The sequence below is a fragment of the Solanum lycopersicum genome, chromosome 1 (assembly GCF_036512215.1).
Source record: "Solanum lycopersicum chromosome 1, SLM_r2.1".
NCBI lineage: Eukaryota > Viridiplantae > Streptophyta > Magnoliopsida > Solanales > Solanaceae > Solanum > Solanum lycopersicum.
The window spans coordinates 83,239,214-83,262,890 of NC_090800.1; the positions used below are offsets into that span (position 1 = coordinate 83,239,214).

The 23,677-nt window shown below is 27.7% G+C and overlaps 3 protein-coding genes and 1 non-coding gene across 4 annotated transcripts; 1 reads left to right on the forward strand and 3 right to left on the reverse strand.

Annotated features, from left to right (window-relative positions):
* Positions 1–747: 747 nt before the first annotated feature.
* Positions 748–2,678, forward strand: LOC101262050 (ubiquitin-ribosomal protein eL40 fusion protein). The gene is made up of 4 exons (XM_004229966.5): positions 748–1,005; positions 1,088–1,190; positions 2,340–2,406; positions 2,489–2,678. Exons 1-4 carry the CDS (start codon positions 816–818, stop codon positions 2,513–2,515), a joined length of 387 nt encoding a protein of 128 aa, XP_004230014.1. The 5' UTR covers positions 748–815; the 3' UTR covers positions 2,516–2,678.
* A 486-nt stretch (positions 2,679–3,164) lies between these two features.
* On the reverse strand, positions 3,165–5,919 carry LOC101262354 (uncharacterized membrane protein At1g16860). Its single transcript, XM_004229967.5, has 4 exons — positions 5,424–5,919; positions 4,611–4,766; positions 3,661–3,872; positions 3,165–3,567 (listed from the first exon to the last, which is right to left on the reverse strand). Exons 1-4 carry the CDS (start codon positions 5,733–5,735, stop codon positions 3,405–3,407), a joined length of 843 nt encoding a protein of 280 aa, XP_004230015.1. The 5' UTR covers positions 5,736–5,919; the 3' UTR covers positions 3,165–3,404.
* A 4,573-nt stretch (positions 5,920–10,492) lies between these two features.
* TRNAL-UAG (transfer RNA leucine (anticodon UAG)) lies at positions 10,493–10,572 on the reverse strand. The gene has a single exon. It is a non-coding gene; the product is annotated as a tRNA-Leu (tRNA).
* A 648-nt stretch (positions 10,573–11,220) lies between these two features.
* On the reverse strand, positions 11,221–14,473 carry LOC101262661 (homeobox-leucine zipper protein ATHB-12). Its single transcript, XM_004229969.5, has 2 exons — positions 11,887–14,473; positions 11,221–11,796 (listed from the first exon to the last, which is right to left on the reverse strand). The coding sequence occupies exons 1-2, from the start codon at positions 12,277–12,279 to the stop codon at positions 11,470–11,472; spliced, it is 720 nt and encodes a 239-aa protein (XP_004230017.1). The 5' UTR covers positions 12,280–14,473; the 3' UTR covers positions 11,221–11,469.
* Positions 14,474–23,677: the final 9,204 nt, after the last annotated feature.

Genomic DNA, 23,677 nt, shown 5'->3' on the forward strand with positions numbered 1-23,677 from the left:
TAAATTGGGGGGAAATTTAGAAAAATGTGTTTGTTCATGCAACTATTCATTACTTGTGATAAATATAGTTTACAAACCTTCCTAAGTCCCGGACTAGAAAAATGCTAGTATTTTGGCCCAATTTAATGTTAGAGATCTTTTAAAAATGGTACCTCAAAATTTTATATTCTAAAAATCCACCTATCAACTAAATTATAGTCCTAATTTGTTGTACAAAATTTACATAGTAATACACATATATTATACAATTTTAATTTCAGCTTTTTCTTGGAAGTCACTTCCAATTATAAGTACTACTAATGATTTTTTTTTTTTATGTAAACCAATGGTATTTTCCTTTAGGTCTCTTTTTTCATATTGATATTATTTTTGTTTATTGTCATGACTTCTAGCGGAACATATTCAATATAAAATGATAATACAAATTTACGAATATTATAAAAAATTTTGAATACAAATCATATATCTTTAAAAATCAAATACTTCTTCCTAAATCTATGATCTACGTATTCTGAAATATCACCCAAAAATAACTTGCCAAAATGTATTTTAGAGTTTGTAGCCAAATGTTAAACTAAAAAACACTTGGGATAAAGGAAGTGCAAAATTAAGACGTAAGCAAGTAAGATTGGGCCGCCAGTGTAGTAGTAGTAGTTGGGATTGGGCCATTATCGAATTTGTTGGGCTCAACAGAAAGAATTTAACAATTGGGCTTCATATGCCAAACCCTAATATACATATAGAGAAGGAAAGGGAAACATGTATTTTATCAGAGAAGAAGAGAAAGGGGTAACAGAGATAGAGCCGCCGCCAAAATGCAGATCTTCGTGAAAACTCTTACGGGGAAGACGATCACGCTTGAAGTTGAATCGAGCGACACTATTGACAATGTCAAAGCTAAGATTCAAGACAAGGAAGGTATTCCACCGGACCAGCAGCGATTGATCTTCGCCGGAAAGCAGCTCGAAGATGGACGTACTCTAGCTGATTACAACATTCAGAAAGGTAAGTATAGATAACTCTATATGTACTTGGAATTGTATTGTTGTATCGGTTTTCTTATGGTTTCTCGGGGGAATTTATGTAGAGTCAACTTTGCATTTGGTTTTGAGGCTTCGTGGAGGGATTATTGAGCCTTCTCTGATGGCTTTGGCAAGGAAGTATAATCAGGAGAAGATGATTTGCCGCAAGTAAGTTTTTATTTTTGTTTCTATATTTGCCATTGCTTTTATGAAATAATTTTAATTTTGATTTCGCATCTATACTAGTAATAGAGATGGTCTTGCTCTTCTTGTTTTAGGTTGCCTCATACTTCTTAGTCTTTGAAAATATGGAAAAGCTAATTTGTTCCTCCGAATATCTAAATTTTAATTTCCATGCATATTCAAATAGAATATTTTAATCCCCATTTGGAGTGGATTACCTGTTTGAAATTCAACTCATAAGTAAACTTGAGTTGTTGTAGTGAGTATTCATCACGGATCCGTGTGAGTTTTGATTGTTAGTCTCTGAGGAATTTGACTTTTGTATTACCTTACTATGATTGCCTATTATGTGACTGTTGATTGCAAAGTGTTTGCTGGTGTATTTGTCTATATTCAGAACGTAGAAGTTTATACTTTTGACTCTGTTGTTAATTTGTTTAGAGTATAATACATTTGAATGATTGATAATTTTGACATCCATTGACCTAGAACCTATTTGTTTTGTACTTCCTTCAACTAACTAGTTGTTTAAGATGGTGTGGACAGTTCCTCTTTTGAGCAGAAATTTTCTCCTAGAAACTATTTCTAATTAAGGTAGAACTTTGTGTGACCTGCATACTTGTGAACTAAGTTGGTCGGGCTCAGGTGTGGATCTAGAGGTTGGATTCTACATGATCTAAATTTTAAGATTTGGGAATATGATGGATACGGGTGCAGGAATTCACCTTAAAATATCTAAAATTAGAGTTATAAAATCTAATATGAGATATTATGCGGAGAATCTTCGAATAAGGTTGAAGAAAAGGAGTGACATAGAAATTTCTATATAAAAGGTCTACCTTAGCTTCCTTATTGATTACAGAAATCATTAAAACTGTTTAGACTTTCCCCATCAATTTTTGCCAATGTACCCAAAATTGATTGACCAAATTGGACACGGATCTCATTCCCGTGTTGTGTCAACATATATGCGGCACCCAAAGTGAAGAGTCCGGGCAACTTAGAATTTGAGGCTTAAACTACTTTTCTGCATTCTATGAGTTTAATTATTTATCGTAGAGCTTTTACTGCCGTGGCTTACTCTAATACCTTGGTTTTGATTGCTTAATCCTGATGCCTGTCTATTTGTTCTAGGTGTTATGCTCGCCTCCATCCTCGTGCTGTGAACTGCAGGAAGAAAAAATGTGGGCACAGCAACCAGGTTAGTGAATAATTTGATTTTCGCTCGACTTCTTTCCGTTCAAATTTTGGTTGAGCACTCACAAATTTTTCTTCCTTTGCAGCTGAGGCCAAAGAAGAAGATCAAGTAGGTGTTTAGCAGACGGTGTATTGCAGTTATACCTCCAGTCTGTGGTCTTACAATTTTTTGTCCTGCTTCAACTTGCTGTAATGGATAGTCTAGCATTTTCTTGAACCGAAAGTTTGTTGTTAAAAGATATCACTATGCATCCAATCTATGACTATTTCGATGAAGTTTTTCATGTTATCCTGACAAGTACAAGCCTACACTATCATGATTTATTCACATATCCATTTGCAAACTGTTATCTATGCTGCATCTTTTCTTGATATTATCGCTTCATTGGCAAAGTGCAACACTGGGGATTCGTGATTTGTGAATTTAGTATGATGTCAACAGTAAACGGAGTTATATATTCCTCATAGCTTACTCTGATAACACGAACAAATGTAAATTTAATATACATTTGTATGATCAAGTTGCTCACCAATTTTTTGGGTCAACTTTTGAGTGTTGCTTTGAAACTAAAACACAGCCTTTGGGCCTAGATGAAGGGTGAGACCAAGCTGAGCTTTTCCTTTCTTGAAAATTCAAAATGGCCCCAGAGTTTTACCCATTGATCGTGCCATTCAACTTGAAAAAATACAGAACTTTTTGCGACAGAGGTTTAGGGGTGTAGCTTATACTAGTTTGACGATTGCAAGCAACAAAGAAGGAACTTTTGCAATGTTAACCAAGCCTTGGGTTAAACAAGAGAATTCATACGTATCTGAAAATAACAATAGCACTAACTACAGAAATTCTGAGCCAAAAATAAGCCTGCCTTCCTTCAGGCAAGTTGCTGTACATGCGAATAGAAACAATCCAAATAGGATGCACAGTTAGAGTTTCATTGCAAGGGTTTGTCACCTTTATCTCTGTTGCATTTCTAAGTTAGAGTTGGTTCCAAAATTTGCATATTATGGGATGGCAAGGATCAGTCCATCAACATCAACAGGGAGAAGCAACTTTTTCCATAGACAGCCAGTAGAAATGAGCTCCTGTGGCGGAGTAACCACCATTACATCATTGCTACTTTGCAAAATACCAAATACACTTATCGAGCTACCTTCCTTGACGTATCTGTCAAACGTACAAAGAATTTGTAGTTATAAGTTCTCCAAATACATATCTGGTGAAAGAATGGCGAAAAGATCTAGCAAAAGCATATGTTACCCTTCTTCTAGACGTAGTAAACGAGCTTCAGATGAAAGATTCCTGTCCCTTAACCATTTTCTCAAATGAGAAGCCAAAACCTTACAGTTTTTTGCTGTTGTAACCAGTCTGCTCTCTTTTATCAGCGGAATAACTCTGGAGTCAGGTCCAGCCTTAACAAAAGCTCTAATACCAGAGTTCTTGTCAGTTATGTAGAAGTCAGTTGAGAGCCTCTGCCAAGAGAAACTCAACCTGTTAACTAACTCTGCAGTGAACTCAAGTGAAGGCGCTAATTGACACAATCAGAATAGGGTGCTTTTTATATTGCTTTGGTGGGTATATCTGTAGTTCTACTAACTACAGAATATAATCTTCATACAAATGGGGCAATTTTAGCCAAGGGTAGACACCTTTAACATTCGTGGTAGCACCATTCAAATAAAAACTAGGAGTTAGACATACAATGAGGGTAAGAACATTGATTAAATTTTTCAATTCGCGTTTGGTGAAAAATGTGACCATTCGGTCTCTTTCAATCTTCGTCCTACTCTTCACCCCTTCTTGACAAGGTTTAAGCTCCATTTTAGTTTTCTGCTTCGAGTATATCCTGGCATAGATTCTAATATATTTCATGATGTCATGTGAAGAAACTTGCAAAGTGAAACCGGCTACTCGGGACTTATACTATGAGATTAGTACATATAAGAATCCGAGTTTTAATAATGTCACACTATCTTTTCTATGCTAATTATCATATAACTGGTGGCCAGTGACCTAGGAATGGACAAAAACAAGTTAAGAATGAGGTATTGACAGGGATGTTTCTCTAGTGAGGAAAAATAATGGATTACTATCTTTTCTTTAAAGTCGAAACACTAGATTGAAAATAAAAGATGATGCCAAGAAGCAACATTAAAGCCAAGAAATAAATATCTTAGATCGAAATTGTTACAAAACGTAATGTTTGATACCTCAGAATAAGCAAGTCTCCATCTGAAGCATGATTCTTTTACATCAGCAGGCTTCAAGCCAAGTTTTCCACATTCAAACAACAAGGTGGATGTATAAACACATCGTCCAACCTTCTCATAAGAAGACTCCAAAGAGACATTCCCACAAGAGACAAGCTGAAATCATCAAAGCGAAACAAGGCATCCACTGATGTCAAGAAAAGGGAGGGGAAATGTATTGTTCTGAACACCAAGCTAAACACAACAATCTCATAAATATGTTTTTTAAGATAGGGGGCCAACAAGCTCATAAATATATAAACTGAATAAACAATAGTAATGTTCTTTGGTACATCTATGCAATAATGGAGATAGTAAAGCTTCCTGTTGTCAATTTTACCTACCAATAGAATACAAGTCTAATTAATCACAAAATGTCACCCAAACAATAAGAGTCAATAATTTCAAATGAACACAAATTTGTTTTCTCTTTATATATTTTCAGTATCCAACTCTTCAAAATGAAATTATCCATCACAAGGAAGGAAACGCACACTAATACTATGGATTAAAAAATCAATCCTTTCTCGCATTATACAGGGTAGAAATTACTTTGACATTATCAATGGAGACAAGAGAAATCACAAAAATCAAGAATGACTTCCACAAAATGATACAATAATTCCTAATTTAGCAATCAGCTGAGCTCCCAGATAATCTTACCATTAGTCATAGTTTTACAATACCCATCAAATAAAAAACACAAATATTACAAAAAAAAAAGAGCCAACAAATACACAAAAAAGAAAACCCCAGATTGGGTACAAAAGTTACCCCAGTAATCTTGACAAGGTGGCCATGGCGGGCGACGGTGAGGTCAGCATCAGGTAAAGAACGAAGATAATGAAGAATAGTTGTGTTATTGCGGAAAGAGATAGAGTTCCAGAGTAGAAAAGCAGCAATAAGACCAAAAAGAAACAGGTAAGAAAGGAAGAAGAGAGGGTTATGAACAACAACAAGTATGAAAAGAGAAACAGCAAGGCCAAACAAGAAAAGGGCAAACACAAAGCATAAAGCAAGTGAGGAAATTAGAGGGAATTTGAAGCTTTGAGGGACATTTGAATGGGAGAAGTTGTTTTGGTTCATCCCTCTTGTCTATTTTGCTGATTTGGTAATGTGAAGCAAATACAAATTTTGGTTAAAAAAAAAAAAAAAGTGTTAAACAGATGAGGGGTTCAACTGTCATTTTCTTTCACTTCCCACTTCCCAATTCCATCCTTTGGGGTAAAGTATCTCATGGATTATTTTTATTTTGAAAAAAGTTTTAAATAATTTCTTATCAAATTTAAGATAGATATATCACTTTCTTTGAATCAAAAGCTCCTATTATAGATACTAGATATATGTACTATTGATACCGGATGCATTCTATTATATAGATAATAGAAAGAAAGGTTTAGCATATTTGCTTGTCGTTTAAAATATATATTTAATAATAATTAGTCTTCTTTATAAATATTTCAAAAGTTTAATGAAAATAATTAATATTAATAAATGTTTTTTTTATCATTTTTTGAGTAATATAAATATTTATTGTTGTTGTTGGTAAAAATCGTTTTTGTTATATTGATGTTTTCCATTCTTTTGGGCTCAAGTACTCAACTTATGATATTTGTGCTTGGTATTCCCTCGTGATAGTTGAGGTGTTTGACAACAATATTCGTTGCGTCCCATTTTATTATTAAATTTAACTTTTCTTTACGCTAAGAAAAATAATAATATAAATTATTAAATTGTTTTTATTTAACAAAAAGTAAAATATATTTTTCTTTTAAATATTGTGCACACTTCTTTAATGTTAATAATATAATTGAAGACAATTGTCAATTTTAGTCTTGAATTACTAAAATAATAATTGAGTTAAAACAAAATTTAGGGATTATAATATTTAGAAAGTTAAACCGTTATTCTATGATTGTTCTTATAATCTTTTCTGAATTTATTAATTACATTCATTTAAAAATATTTTTTTACTTGATTTTCAAGTATGTGGATTTTGAGAATAATTTAAATAAAATACAAATAAAACTATATATATTGTCCTTCGCAAGTTATAATTATATATTTTCACTTATAAGGGGATGCAGTAAATAAAATCTAATAAGCCTACTCATGTTATCATCATAACATATATATATATATATATATATATATATTTCCAAATAAATTAGATTAGATAAAAAGAAAAACAAATGCTTTTTTGAAGAAAGTAGATCAAATAATAATCCCAATCCTTATACTAAAAGTAGCAATTATGGTGGTTGCAGTACACTAATTAAGTAGTTGATTAGATACGGATCTTTATTGGTGTGCAAAGAGGGAATATTAGGTGAATTAGAATTAGTATGCTATATCGCAATATAGCATTATAAGTTTATGACATTAAAAAAAATGGAAAGACTTAATATCCCGTCTTTTTTAAATTTGTTAATAAATTTCATTTAAATATTTCAATTAAGCATCTAAATATAAAATAAGTGTTCATATGAGATACTTATAGTTAAAATTTTGATTTTTTCTTTGTGTGTATGCTTAAACGTCCTTTACATAATCATTTTAACCAAAATAAATATATTATTCGTCTAATTATTCACATCAGTCTCAATTGCCATGTGTTTGAGGTTTTACATCTCATTAAGACTATGTAAATAATTAAAGAAGATAACAATGTTTAAGCGCGTCACACCCCTTTTTTTTCTCTTAACATATTTTTTATTTTTTGATTTTTATTTTTTGAAAAGAAAAAAAAGAGTTTTTCCAATTAAAGTGACATTTTGAAAAGGGATAATTATTATTCAGAGTCGCCACTTGGAATTGAGTTTTGGTGTTCCAAGTCACCTTATTTAAATCCCTAATCAAAAGGAAATTTGACTCTATCTTTTATTGGTCTGCAAACTAGAAATTCGGGTAAAGAATTCTGTTGACCGAGGGGAAGGTGTTAGGCACCCCTCGAATCCCGTGGTTCTAGCACGGTCGCTTTATTAACTTTGATATGACTTGACTTAATTTTGGATATTATATTATTTAAATTTAATAATAAATTTTTATTTTACCCAAATTTATTGTTTAACTTATTTGAAACTGACTAATTTTGCTTTTATATTTTTTTTATATATTTTTATGTTATTATGGGGATGAATTTATATAGGTATTTTATAGTTAAAAAAATATTTAGATTTCACGTTAATTTAGAATTTATATTTTTTTTTAATTTAAAAATAGAAAGATGAAATTTTATGAGATTTGAATTAGTTTTAAAATCACCAAAATTCTAAATAGATTAGGACTATATTTATTTTTTTAAGAAAGGTTTAATTTTTTTTCTTTTAATGCATGTAACAATTTTTTTTAACATTTTGTCTTCTTTTTTAAAAAAAATAAAATAAAATAATTATTTTTAGATTAATTCTTTTTATTTACGTTTGTATATAACTAATTTTTATTTTTATTTTTTACGTTCCATACTAAAAAAATAATTTTGTGCTACATCTCCTTTTTTATCTTTTTTTTACTTTTTTTTTCTTTTTATGTTTTTAATTTTTTTTTTCTTTTTACGGTTTTTTAGTCTGATTCTCTTTTTTTTAGTTTTTCACGTTTTCTTTTTTGCTCCTTTTTTTTTAAAAAAAATTCTGTTTCTGTTTTTTTGGAAAAAATCTGCTTTTTTTTTGTTTCTTATTTTATTTTAGATTTTATATATATATATATATATATATATATTCCTTCCGTAAGTCTTTTTCTCTCTCTTTTGTTTTTATTATTTTATTTTATCATTATTTTTATTATATTACTATTTTATAATTTTTGTCTTCTTCTCCTCTTTTTTTTTTAATAATTTTTGTTACTTTTTTTCTTCATTCATTTTTTTTTGTTTTTTTTTATATATTATTTTTTTTCTCATTCTGCTTCTCTTCTGTTTTTATTTTTTATATTTTCTTTTTTTCACGTTTCTTTTCTGTCTTTCTTTCTTTTTTTATCCATTTTCCTTTTTAAAAAATCTGATATTTTTTCTTTTTTTTTTTCGTTGTTTTTCTTTTCTTTTTATGTTTTAGGCTTTCTTGTTGTTTTTTATTTATTTATTCATTTATTTATTTTGTTCTTTTGTTTTCTTTATACAATTTCTCTTAAAAAAATTATTATAATTATTAATAGTAATTATCACTAATTTATCATGAATCTCTAGATGAAATCTACAATTCTACGATTTTAAAGTGAAAATAGACGGAAAGATATATTAATATGGTTAAATTCAACAATTCATATGCGACATAATATTGCAAAATCGATCTAAAAAAAATATAATAATAATAACAACTTAGCAATAATCAATATAATACATGTGATTTGAAGTATTTCATGCTATTGAAATCAAATTTTCATAGAAATAATATTATTTAGATCATGCGAGAATTTATAGTTACCTCGCTGCGAAAATTGATACGACAAAAGCGAGCTGTTATCCACGAATTCAAAATCAAGATCAAATTTCTAACTCTAACCTAATTCTCAAAAGAAATACCTCGTTTTTTTTTCTTTGTCTTTGCTTGTTTTCTCTGTCTGTGTATTTTTGTATTTGTGTATTTTTCTATATCTCTCTGTATTTTTTTTCCTTCTCAACTGAACGTATAATATGGCTAAGAGTTTGATGCTAATTAAATGGATAGTAATAGAGTTGGATTAGGATTTAGTTTGAAATATTGTTGAGGGAATTGGGGTTGAGATAAGGATTTAAAATAAATAGATAATAATAATAGAAAATTAACCAAAAAAAATGTTAAAAAAAATCAAAAGGAACGTCCAAAAGAAGAAAAAAAAAATCAAAATTAATGGGATGAGACTTTTTAGTAAAATAAGTTAGAAAACTGGGAATAATTAGGATAAGGTAAACAAATTTGAAATCTTTAGGACTCCTCTTTTCTTTTCTTTTTCTATACATTTTCATAATATTTTCTATCTTATTATTATTTTTAAACTAGATAATTAACAAATAACTTAAATTCCCAACTTCTATTTATCAAATTTTTTTATTATTAAACTATAATTGATCTTATTAGTTTTATTAATTTACAATTTATTATTATTATTTTATTTTATTTTAAATATAACCCTTTTTTTAAAAAAAAAAAATTAGTGTTTGACTCTTTATATTTTGGTAAAAAATTAGGTGTTCACAATATGTGTATTCATGTAATATGTACGTGGGAATGCATTTAAAAGTGATTTCAAAATTTGAGTCGAAGGTATCTAACAGGAACATTTTATTATGTGTTCAATTATAATAAGTCATAATTTAAGTATTTATATAAAATTTACTGACACATTCAAAATAATATTTAAATCGAATAAAAATATTATTCGAATCAATTAAGAGTTACCTTGAAAATTCATATTTATATATTTAACTACAATAATGTGATCATCAACCAATTCTAAAAGAAAAAGATTCAGTATTGTAGAATTCCATTAATAACTCTTGTAGTCAACATGTGATTAGAATTTCCTCCCAATAGGTGAAAGCACTAGATAAGATTGATTATATCGTAGGTGCTAAAAATCAAGAGTCATCAGTATTTATTTATTTAATTTTGCAATTAAATTATTCAACATCCATTCTCGCTTTCTGATTTTTTTTCAATGAAATTGAAATTTTATTGATTAATCTCAAAATAATTTATCCCACTTAAAAGATGGAATAAAATAATTTCAAATTTAATGAGATAAAGTAAAATGGTACAAATTTATCATAAGAATAAATATTTGGGTATATGTTTATTTATCATGGGAATAATATTTGGACGAAATGCTAATATTAACATGAAAGGGGAAACGGGAAAATGAAATAAAAATGACAGCAGTGGGATTTGAACCCACGCCCTTTCGGACCAGAGCCTAAATCTGGCGCCTTAGACCACTCGGCCAAACTGTCACATGTTGTTAAAATTATCAAATACTATTTATATTACTCCTAAATATATCAATGGAGTTTTCCAAGTTCTTCCCTACAAAAAAGGTATAGTGAAAAATAGCAAAATACCATACATACGAGGATTTTACAAAGTGAGGTAATTAGAAGTTATGCACAAATAACTGGACGATGTTTATTTTCGTACACTAACTAAGCAGACTGCATTCGATTGGTATTCTGGTTAGCCCATCACATACTTCATATATTCCAAGTTGTTACCTATATATTTCAGTTGCTTAAATTCATGCCCCATGAAACCTTTAGTAATTATTTCCTTTTAGTTTTGGGATATCAGACTTAATATCTATTTGATCAAAAAGCATCTATATCAAATTTATATTACCGATATATGGTATGTTTGAATCGTAAGTGAATCACCACATTCATTATTTCCAATTCCTACGATTTTGAAGCGTGACACGTATAAATTTAATTTAATATAAGGTACCAATATAATACTTACTTTATGTTATATACGTTCACGAACATTTTAATGCCTATACGGTGCCTAAAACTCAAACTCACTGCAACAATACAAACCTCCAACAGCTTCTATTCTGTTTGATTACTTTCTTTTAAACTATATCTCTGATTACGAGCTGCTGGAAATTATACTTAACTATTCTGGTCTGATAATTATTATTATTACTCATAGTATATTTCAAGGCATACAAACTAAAACCACCATGGACTAGTACTAGTATACAAGATTACAGTTTGTCCAGTAGACAAAGGCACTGTAAGTTGCTAAGATGAAAGTGATAACAGAGGAGGGTGCCAGCATGCTCGATCAAATGTACAAGAACCGCTAGCAATTTGGTATCTGATCATTTTTAAATATTTATCAACGATTTTGATTCAAGACCAGAAATCCCACCACTGATCATAACTAGAACTATTAGGCTGATGGTTTAAGATACCATCGTCGTCTAAACAGCCCCAATTTTCAGGGGAAGTTAAAGAACTATCCCCTGTTTCAACAATTTTCAGTAGATGATACTCTGCATCATCATCTAACCCGAGATAATCGGCTCTTATACTGCTGTCAATGTCATCATCTGACATAACACCATTTGTTCCATGTTGAGATGATAAGTCAAAAGACAAGCTTGGCATCCCTTCCATTTCATTTTTCTTAATTACAGAGCATCTGTTGTCTGACTCGATTTCTTTCAGCTTTTGTAACTGCACATAAGAAAAAAAAATTAAAATTGGACATTCGTGATATAGTAATATGTGGTATATTTGATCGGGTAGATTTTTGTGATTAAGTACCTGAATAAGCAAGGATTGTTTTTCTTTCTTTAAAGCTTCGTATTGAGAAGCAAGATTGTCATAATTGGATTTAAGTATACTGTAATCCCTTTCGAGTTGCTTCGATTTCCATCGAGCTCTCTTGTTTTGAAACCAAATTGCTACTTGTCGAGGTTGCAATCCGAGTTCTCTGGCTAGTTGAAGCTTCTTTCTTGGTTCAAGTTTGGTCTCTGTTTCAAACATGGTTTCTAATGATTTAATCTGTTCATCGCTGAACCTCCTCGCGTTGTTACTACTATGAATCTTCTTCTTCTTTGAGGATGATAGACTGCTGAAGCAACTGCTACTGCTAAAACACTCTGCAGACACAGCAGCTGTTGAAGAACTTGGAGAAAATTCCCCTGTATCAAACATGTTATTAATTCGGCTTCAATCATGCAAATCTTGCACCAAAATAAAAAAAAAGGAAGATTGAGGAGGAGATTTCTTGATTTGGGATATATTTATGTGTGTGGATTGGAAATGTAATGTTCATGTATCATCTCTGTGGCAGTAGTTGACAGTTGATAGAAGGGTATCTTTATGGTGTTAAGCTCTGGTTGGGAATTATTTAACTTGTGCCCATCTTTTTATATCGATTTGAATAAGGGATGGGGTCCAACATTGCGAATACAATAATTTTTTTTTTTTCGAATAACTTATGATTATCGTTCATTTATTTTCTTGAACTCTCCAACTGTTAAGTTGAATATGTGAATGAAATTTTATATATTTAAATAAATTAAGAAGTATTGTTTAAGCAAGAAATTTCTTTATCTCTAAAAACACTCATGAGGTGTTGGGTGGATTGATAGATGAATTTAATTAAAAAATAAAATTATACCATTGACATTAGAGTAAACATTCAATTGTTTGCATTAATTCTGCCAAAACTGTTTTTTATTTCCATAGTTTATTACGAGTAGATGATTGGTTTTTTATTTTTCCCAATATTGAGGGGTTGCCACAATTGGGGCTTTTAGTCGGCTGGCTTCAAGGCTCAAAGTCCCAATCGAGCCATCTTCGAGTAGAGAGAGTACTGTAAGCAAGGAGCCAACAAGTACATCGATCCAATACAAATATAAGTATTATTATTAAAATGATATATGGTTTATGAAAGCCATAGTGGAGTTAATTAGTGGTGTTTACTTGTCATCTTAGTAATCATGGTTATTTTCATTATTATATCTATCATATGGTGTCGGCTGCGTGATTCACGTTATGCCTTATGTAATTATATTTTCAGTCAGCCCCTTTGTCCTTTTAACATATTTACCATTCCTCTATGTGATTTCTTTCGTATTATACTCGTGTGGAGTTGAATAAAAATTCATCTAACTCAAAAATTTTAATTCAAATTATATTTATTTTTTTAATACATTTAAGATATATTTTATTCACAGATAAAAGGGTGAAATGTGGAGAGGTAAAAAGAAAAAAATCTTTATACAACTGCTCTGTGCATGTCTATTTCATGGAAAAGATAATTAAAATATCATTATATTGTTTGATCCTTGTTGGATTAATGCAAGCTGACTCTCCAAAGAAGGCCTTTTACTTATAGCGTAATTGTTAAAACGGCAATTATTACCAAACAAATTAAATAAACAAAGTTGTTGTGTGATATCAGAATCAATAAAATATTCATAGCTCGTACTTTGTAATTAAAAGAGTGGCTGAGCTTGATCAATGGCTTTCTTTAAAATTAATATAATAGAGAGAATGTATGGCCTCGTCAACATTTCTTTTCATGTTGTTCCTTAAGACATATCAAACACGTGTGTGTTTCTCATAGGAAAATGAACTCTTTTCTTGTTAATTTATTTTTTTAAAAATAAATTTGTTTACATTTTTATATAAAAAATTATTCATAAGAGAATTCGATATAGAAATAGTTTTTTATAATAATATACACAATTAATATGGCATGAAAATAGTAATGAGCAAATACGAAAGATAATTAACGAGCCGTTGTCATTACATTCTTTATTTGTTCGGACAATCCTCAACAAATAAAGAAATGCAAAACTTTTAATTAGAAATTATAAATGTATAATAATATTGTTCACCGTTAATTTTGTATGTTTTTATTAAAAAAAATTAGAAATAAATATATAATTTTATTAATCATTCTTTGAATATAATAAATATTAATTTAACTTATATCATGGTTTGACTTGATATATCAAATAAGAAAATAATTATTGATATAACTGTTTCATCTTTATCAAATGACGTTTAGTATTAGGTCTTCAAAAATAATTTGAAAAATAAATATTTAATATTAAAGATAAAAGATAAAAAATAATTAATTTTTTTTTATAATTTATGATAAGAATAAATTAAAGACTACGTATAATTATTTTATTAATTTTATAAAATAAATAAGTATCATTAAATATCTTACAATAGTATAACGGACCGTTATGGAAGTACATATAGTAAGAGGTTCACGTAATTAAGGTTATTAAGATAGAGTAATAAATTAAAACTCTCGTATGATGCGAAAAGTATATGTGATATTTCTTCATATTTATCATAGTTAAAATGAAGAAAAAAAGACCCCCAAAAAAAAGGGATTAGGCTTAGCCGAAGAGGAAATTGAGCTGCAGAAGCCGCCACCACCATATCCTAATAAACATTTCGTTCACTTTATTATATTACTTTAAATTAAATAATATTTAAAACATATTTATTATTTTTAAATTTTCAAGTTAAACAAATTTTTTTAAAAAAACACATAGAAAATTTGAAAGCGAGTGAGCCAATAAACTTAGTTGCCAGACAACAAAACATGAAATATGTGTCACACGTTGTCCAACAAAAAGTAACCACGTGGGCAGGAAACAAAGCAAATCCCCTTACGTCGGTTTTATGAAGTGGCGAAAAACTGGTGGTTGTGCTTTCGGACAAAGCGAATTCCATCTTCTACTGATAATATAGGACACGTGCCCATTCCACTGGGGACCAAACACTTTTTAAACTACACCTGTCCGTCTAACTCCCCCCCTCTGTTAACGTGGACATCTAAGGAATTGCCCATGCTCCTAATTATTTTCTATAAGATAATATTATTAATTTTAATAATTGTGATTGCATATTGTTCTTCATAAAAAGTTCTTTTTAGAATTTTTAAATAAGATTATTATTTTGAAATATCGAACAATATGTATAATGTATATGCACCCTTCATTGGCCATGCACTTCGTAGTTTAAAGTTTATGTATTCACTCAATTAGATCATTTACAAACTAATTAGTCATGTATCGACTTAATTAAAACAAACAAATAAATCACAAGTAACTTTTAGATTATAATTAAAATTTCAAAAACACACTCAAACTGAACTAAGGTTTTATTATTCCTTAAATTTATTTTTTTTATAATTTTATACACTTTTTATCTGACGTAATGCACTTTGTGATTCCATGCAATTGAGACTCGTGGAGATATTTGAATATTACATAATTCAAAAAGATACACAGAACTATTAAAAAAAAATTCAAAAAGATAATAAAATCTTAAAACAGTTAAAATGCGTCTCTAAATTTTCAATCATAATCTAGACGAAAACTTGTATATTTTCCAAAAAAATATATATATACATATATACTATGAAATATCTTTATCAAAGATGTTTATTTCAATTTTGGGGTGACAGACATCCTTACATATCTCAAATATGACAAGGCCTTTATTGGTGTCAAGGGTGGGTAGGTGGAAGTAAGTGTTGCCACACAAGACTGTCCTGAACAAGTGGATGCAGATTTCATAGCATTAGTAACGGATCTAAATAATAATTAATATATGCAATAGTCTTAATATATATTTGAAGAATTTTTAAAAATATCAATTATCTAATTTATGAATTCATTTATATCGTCATGTTCTTATTATCTCATTTTTTATCATCATCGCAGTTAGCCTTTATAGTTATTATACTCACAATTGTTAGGTATAGTTTATCATCATTATTATGATAATTATGTATTTTTATTTATCATCATTATATATAAATTATAAAATAGAATAATTATCATTATCATCGTCAATTGTAATATTACAACCACCATAGTAATATTAGCCCCAATTGAGATTAGTAATTATCGCAACTAGTTATCGCCATCACTAAGCGTGTTTATATATATATATATACTATTGATTGATGCATTATAAAATTAATGATTATTTTATTGAATTTTATGTATTTATTAATTTATAAAAATCGTAATTGTTATCTATTTAGATATTTAAATATAAATAATTTTAATTAATTGATGTTCAAATATTAATATAATATGTTGATTAATATTCTAATATGTATGAAATTCAAACATTTAGATTTTAATTTATTAATATTAATCAAATATATATTTAGATCTTAACATCATAATTTTTAATTAAAAAGAACACTTTGAAGTCAAGTGTCTCAAAATGTAAAATTGCACTAGAATTAGTTGATTTTTACCGACAGAATTTAGAAGTAAGTGCAATAAGTGCCTAAATTGAAACATCCAATATGATAGCTCCAATTCTGTAATTTATTGTCACCAATATAATTATAGTTAAGTTCTTTTCTCTTGTTTTTGTTGGCTAGCTTCCCCGTTACATTCAAGTTGATTAAATACATAAATACATCATTATCATGCTAAACTTAAGCTTAGATCCAAAATAGGTGTAAGCTATACATGCATAGTTTTAACATAATATTATTCTTTACTCTTTTGTTAGCTAAATACATACTATCGGATTATTCTAACCTAGGGAAATTAAAGCCCTTTAATTTGTTGTGGTATTATATTTTCATTACTATACTACTACACAATGGCAAGGGTAACCTTCGAGATAAACGTATCAGGAGGAAGTGATCCTGATAGCTTTGACTCAAATTTTACTTCTAATGTCATTTTGTATAAAAGATATATTTAAAATACAATTACTAATATTTGAGTTTATCACCCTAAACTTTATAAAAATTTAATTTTATGTTCACCACTAACACCGTGTATATACATTTTAGTAACACTTATTTTCATACTTCTAGATTCTTTTATATACTAGATTTAAACGACAGTATGAATGATTATGAACCTATTAGGTGGATTAATAATTTATGACTTATAAGCTAAAAGTTGAATTTTAGCTGATGATATTATATTTTTCTTTTTAGTTTAAACAATAGGTTAAAATAAGTGAATGCAAATATGTATTATAATGAGGAGACTTCAACTATATATAATACGTTCTAGAAGACATATAAAGTATATACCATATGTTGGTGGAGGAGTCACGTCTACTCTCTACTTTGTTAAAATGGATGATAAAGTAAGTAACGCAATTGTCAAAAAAGGGAGGCTATAATCTCCAACTCTGTCGGTTTACCAAATAGGCCAAAATAATAACAACAATAATAATAATAATAAATGAACTCCTAAAGAAAGAAATGAAATTCTTTCTCCAACCTAACAGTTACTTTAACCTTAAGCCTGCTTTACTACTTATTTAAGATGTATTTTGTATGAAAAAAATTAAATTATTCATAGATATATATACATTATATTTTGAAAATTTGTCAATCTTATAGATAACTATAATATGTTTGTTGATAGGTAAATTAGACAAATTCTCTGTATAAGAAAATGATGGGATATGCGTGTCAAAGTTCATATGGATGTTGTGATTAAGATAGGCATAAATTTGACATTTTGCATCGATTTATCACTCTTAGGGTGGAACGTTGATTATTCATATTCCGCCGTTTCATTTTGGGTAGCCCCCTTTATTTAGTTGATTTATTATTTCAAAAAAATGTTATTTTCACTTTACTTTTACTTGATAAAATTATTAATAGTCATGTAAATATTTGAAATTTACATTAGATCACTAATCTTATAAATTTTTTATTAAGAACTTCGTTTGTCCATTGTCACAAAATTGATACATAAGAAATAATAATATCGTTGAAAACCATCGTATTTCGTGTAGCACATTACATATAGCTAGTACGCACTACATATGAACATCAAGTAACATCTTTTACGTGACTATTATTATTATTAATTAGTTTACTATAATATACGTTACTTTTTTAAAAAAAATGAATAAAGACTTGTTAATTTAAAACGACACATAAAAAAACGAATCAATACATAAGTATGAATCAACTAGCGTACAAACATATGATCATGAATTGGACAAGACGACACATTAATTCATATTTCATGGAGAAGGATAAGGATAAATGGATATAAAAGGGGTTATGAATATATATTATTTATTATACAGATGGAGTGACATATATGGATTTGAGATTCTGAGTTCAATTTAATTGCCTTTGTGAAGCGAAAGGAATGGATCATACGAAATTTTATATAATAGGTCTCGTGCCACGCAAAAACTTTAATGAAATTAAGGTCCACCAAGAATTAATAATTTATATTTTTACATGTATATGTGGCATTGAGTTAAGCCTTCGTAACATCAATTTTTTTGAACTACCTCGTTGACATTAATAAATTTGGACCAAATATAATATCCTTTTTCAAACTCTAACCTCGAATGTGATAAGTATAAATATCTCACTAGATTAAAAATTATCTTTCACACAAATATCAATCTCGTACTCAATTGATTAAAAAAATGATCAAAAGGTCTTAAATTAAGTGCACTAAAATAATATGTGCATGGCATGTATTTTTTAAATGATTACTCCCTTCGTTTTATTTAGTTATTAGCTTGTGTTTTGCACCCATCTAAAAAAATAAAGCAATAGCTAAATATTTATTTTACTAATTTAGTTTTATTGATTATTATTTGTAAATCTAAATTCTACTATAAATTAAAATGTTTTATAAATAATAGGATAAAATTGTTAAAGTAAAAGGGAACGAAGAGAGTATTTTGTCATAATCAATTTAATACTTGATCTTATATATCTCAATTGTCACTTAAATTTGTTTTTTTCATTTTAAAAATCTTCATATTCATGTGTGGCTGGAGATACATTATTGTTTATTAGTTTGGGCTATGGGTGCAAATTAGCAATCATATATGTGTTAATTATGAAAATTTTCTCCAAAATAAACCAACCCAAATTCAAGCCCAACTACCCATTTGACACTCTTAGTTTGGGATATACTTCTCTATGTAAATATATATACACTATTCAAATAGTTAAATTTTAATTATACATATCTATTTTCTATGTATTTACGATTATATATGTAATTTATACGGTAAGATGTCACTCGTAAATCGTAAATATAATTCTTTAAGTGGGAAGCGCCTTGCTATTCCAGATATACTATTCGTGGGGAGTGTCACATTATTAAGGATTTTTGTTTCTTAAATGATTTGATGCAATTTTCTTATTTTGTGATGTTATATCAAAGGTAATGTTGAAATCTTTGAGCTTCTTTTATTTTCTTTATGAAAAAATCACCCCACACAGTTACTTATTTAAGGATTAATATTACTATTTCATATCTATTCTTTAATTACTACTCATTAAGTTTTAAACAAGTATTTAGAAGATTAATTTTAAATTAAAAATTAATCAATTTATATAATGTTAATAGGTGAACCAAAGAATTTGGTGTAAGGTTAGAGAGGTGAGCGAGAGAGGGCAAAGAGTGGAAGAGCAGTGAATTGTATATATATATATATAGATTAATTAATTGTATACTATACATATTTAATTGTATATTCTGGTGAAATATATATATATTTATATAAATGTGATTAATCATACAATTGAAGTTAGACCACATAATTAATGTATAATGTTAGTCGTGAGTGGTAATTATAGCAAACTATAACTAAGATAAGTAATTAAATAGTATAAATTTACTCAACCGCATAATATCCCTTTTTCATAGAGTCAAATGACAATAACTTTGATTAATATTTTATTATATATTTTTTCATTATAATGATATGAGAAATGGCAACTTTCACAAATAGCAAATAAAATTTTTTATATTTGTATGTTATAGTAAAGTTTGTATAATTACGCTCCATAGCAAACATGGAAACTGTATAATTCGCTATACATATACAGTTGAAGCAAATTGTATAAAACAAAGTGTATAAAACAAGAAAGAGAAAGACATTTGGGCAGAGAACTATATAAAAACGAAGTGTATAAAACGAATTGTATTATTATAAGTGTATAGAACGATTATTTACAATTTGAATTTGTATAAAATGAGAAAGAGATAAAGACAAAAGAGACTTGACAAGGAATATATAATTGATTCGAATTGTATAAAACGAGAAAGAGAGAAATTAGATATAATTTAAAAATTGTATAAAACGGGAAAGAGAGAAAGACAAAAGAAACTGGGCAGGTGAGTATTTTTATTGTATAATTATATGTGTATAGGACGAAAATATATGTACTTGCATGTGTATATACAATTTTCTCACGTTTTATACAAACAGAAACGCAATTCATACATTTCGCTTCTGTTTGTATAATTGAGAAAGGCGAGGGTGGTGAGCGAGATTTGGGAGAGTGCCGAGCGAGATCTGGAAAAGGGGAGAGAGAGGAACAAAATATATGTATTTATACAATGTTCTCTGCTCTATACAATTAGAAACAATTTTTATACACTTGTGTTTGTATAAAAAGTGAGGAAGCGAGCGAAAGATTGGAGGAGAGTGGCGAGCGAGATATTTGGGAAAGAGGCGTCTGACAATTTTTTGCAAACGTTTGCTATGGAGCACAATTAAATCAAACCTTGGCTATTCCATTTATTTTAGATTATTAGTTTGTTATTATATATACAATTTTTCCGCCCGGTTGAATTGGGTCTGTTGACTCACAAATTCAAGCCCAATTAATATTGCCTCAACTTCCAATTTTTTTGGGAAACTTTTCAAAATGTCACTATTTTAACATTTAAGAGGGTTCATTATCAACAGTTTCAATATTTAGTAAAAATGTCAATTTTTAGTTTATTATGTATCTTATTTATGTTTTTATTATTTGTTTTTATTTAAAGAATATAATTATTTAATAACAAAAGGGAGAAAATCAAGAGAGATAATATTTCAAAAAAGGTAAGGATCACTTTATTTTCTCATCAATTAAATTTCAAATAAAATTTAAAACTTTGTTGTTGTTGTTTTCTCCAGAATTTTTACCTTTTTAAAATTATATTCACTCCACAATATATTCTATTTATATTTATTATATTTTTTTATTAGTTTGTATTCATTCCAATAGGAATGCCGAATGTAACTATATAGCCATTTAAGAAATATATTTGTACTCATAAATTTTTTTCCCTATATAGTTATTTTTTTCTTCAAAAATCTTGTATGTATTCATTTCAATATGTATTTTATTTGTTTCTATTTATTCTAGTTTTTATTTAGAATTTTGTATAATAATATATAAAATATAAAAAAAATAAGTATGATGAAAAAGTGAATGATATATAAAATTAAAAAGAAATAATTGAATATTTGGTGTACTCATTCTTAAATAAAATAAATAACTAGTTCACATACCTTTAGAATTAATACAAATTAGAAATAAATGTCAAATTCAGAAACAATGCAACATAATTTTTGAATGAATACAACTATTAATTGTAAAAATACATACTTACTAAAACAATATCAAAATTCAATATATACTTCCAAATTTACAAATACAAAAAACAATAAAACTATGAAATACAAAAACAAATACTAAAGGTGGTACATTGACATAACTATCACAAAAAAAAAAAAAACAGAATACAAAATGAATTAAATATATGAAATATAATTCCAAATCTATGGATACAAAATACAATAAAACAATGAAATACAAAAATATATACTAACTAAAACAGCAACAAAATTCAATATACACTTCCAAATCTATGAATACAAAAAATATTAAAAATATGAAATATACACAATCAAACTCATATAATGTGTTACATTGACACAACTAACACACACACAAAAAAAAAAAAATAGAACACAAAATACAATAAATATATGAAATACAAAAATAAGTACTAACTATAACATAATAAAAATTCCATATACACTTTCAAACACATTGTAACATGATTTTTTTTTTTAAAAAAAAATTACTAAACAAATTAAACTAAACATGCAAAATACAGAACATGCAAAAAAAACATCTTCTCCGATAAATTGGGAAAAATCGGAAGAACTATGATTATTTTGTTTAATACCTCTAATAACTCTCTTGAAAACGTCCACTGAAGAGAGAATTATGTAGTCTCAAACCCTAAAAAATGTTTTAAGAACAACAACAAAACAAAAAAAAATTAAAAAAAAACACTAAAATCAGTAAGTAAATAAATAAGGAATCTGAAAAACATAATGCCCAAATCAATGTTAATCTTCAAATCAAATCTTGCAACGAAATTAAATGAGAATAATAGAAAATATTAATATATTGAATCGAAAATTTATGGAATTGATTTGGAAAAATGGTAGAGAGAGAAATTGAAAAGAAGAAAAGAAAAAATAGAAAAATTTTGGGATTTGATTAGGAAGAAAGTAAGAGAGAGAAATTGATAAGCTTAAGAAAAGAGAGAGAAAAATTAAAATGATATTAATATATATCAAATTTACATAAATATATGAAAATGTGTAATCTATGAGAGAGAAAAAGGGTGTAAATAATGAGAGAGAAAATATTAATAATATCATAATAATTATTTATTTTTAAAATAATGACATTTTTGACATGTTTACTAATATTATTAAAGTATGAATATTATCACTAAATAAGTTGATTTTTTGACTAGTTAATTAAATTTTCCAAATATTGAAAGTGTTGATAATTAACCCTCTTAAATGTTAAAATAGTGACATTTTGAAAATTTTCCCAAAAAAAATTGGAAGTGGCAATATTAATTGGCTTGAATTTGTGAGTCAACAGACCCAATCCAACCGGGCGGGAGAAAACAAGTCGAGAAAATTGATGAGAAATTTGCGTAAATATACTATGATAAAAAAATATTTATTATTTATAGCAATAATAATGTTTATTATTTGATCACTTTTAATTTATTTATGATGCTTGTTTAATACATATTATAAAAAACAATTTATTGTTCACATATAATACAAATTTTGCTGATGGATAATACATTTATCATACATTTTAATTCACTTATAATACAATGTGACAATTTTTACCTAACAAACATAATATATTTCAAAAAAACAATTATAATTCATATATATTGCATACATAATTTATTTTTAATACATATTACCGATTTAACACAATATTACTATAAATAATAATAAATAAAAAATATCACTAAAATCAGTAATTATTTATTAAAATATATTAATTCATGTAATTTTTTTAAAATAAAATTAAAACATCACAACAAAAGCTTACTTTAAAATATGAGTTCTAATTAAACAGTTTATATTAAAACCGAATTTCATCATCTAAATAAGTACGTATATTTTTATCTGATTATTTACAAAGTGAAAGTTTCATGAGAACAAAACTGAGGGAACAAATATAACAGAAAATTTAAAATATTTTACACTTATATTAAGAATAAGAATATTGTTTTATCTTTATATTAACTGAGCCGCCCAGTGACCTCTATATAAGAAGACAAAATTTAATGAGGAGGAGTTTGTATTTGTTAAAAATAAGAGAATTTTTTTTTATACCAAGTACAATAACTTCAGTATCTTAATTTTGAAAAAATAAAATTATAATTCTCGACGATAGCTAATTATCCTATCAAAAGTTCAATATAAATAAATTGTA

Coding starts and splice junctions, on each gene's coding strand:
- LOC101262050 (XM_004229966.5), top strand. CDS start 816: ATGCAGATCTTCGTGAAAACTCTTACGGGGAAGACGATCACGCTTGAA. Junction 1,006..1,087: donor TGATTACAACATTCAGAAAG/GTAAGTATAGAT, acceptor GAATTTATGTAG/AGTCAACTTTGCATTTGGTT. Junction 1,191..2,339: donor GAGAAGATGATTTGCCGCAA/GTAAGTTTTTAT, acceptor TATTTGTTCTAG/GTGTTATGCTCGCCTCCATC.
- LOC101262354 (XM_004229967.5), bottom strand. CDS start 5,735: ATGAACCAAAACAACTTCTCCCATTCAAATGTCCCTCAAAGCTTCAAA. Junction 4,767..5,423: donor ACCTTGTCAAGATTACTGGG/GTAACTTTTGTA, acceptor TGATGATTTCAG/CTTGTCTCTTGTGGGAATGT. Junction 3,873..4,610: donor GGAGACTTGCTTATTCTGAG/GTATCAAACATT, acceptor TTCTCTTGGCAG/AGGCTCTCAACTGACTTCTA.
- LOC101262661 (XM_004229969.5), bottom strand. CDS start 12,279: ATGTTTGATACAGGGGAATTTTCTCCAAGTTCTTCAACAGCTGCTGTG. Junction 11,797..11,886: donor AACAATCCTTGCTTATTCAG/GTACTTAATCAC, acceptor TCTTATGTGCAG/TTACAAAAGCTGAAAGAAAT.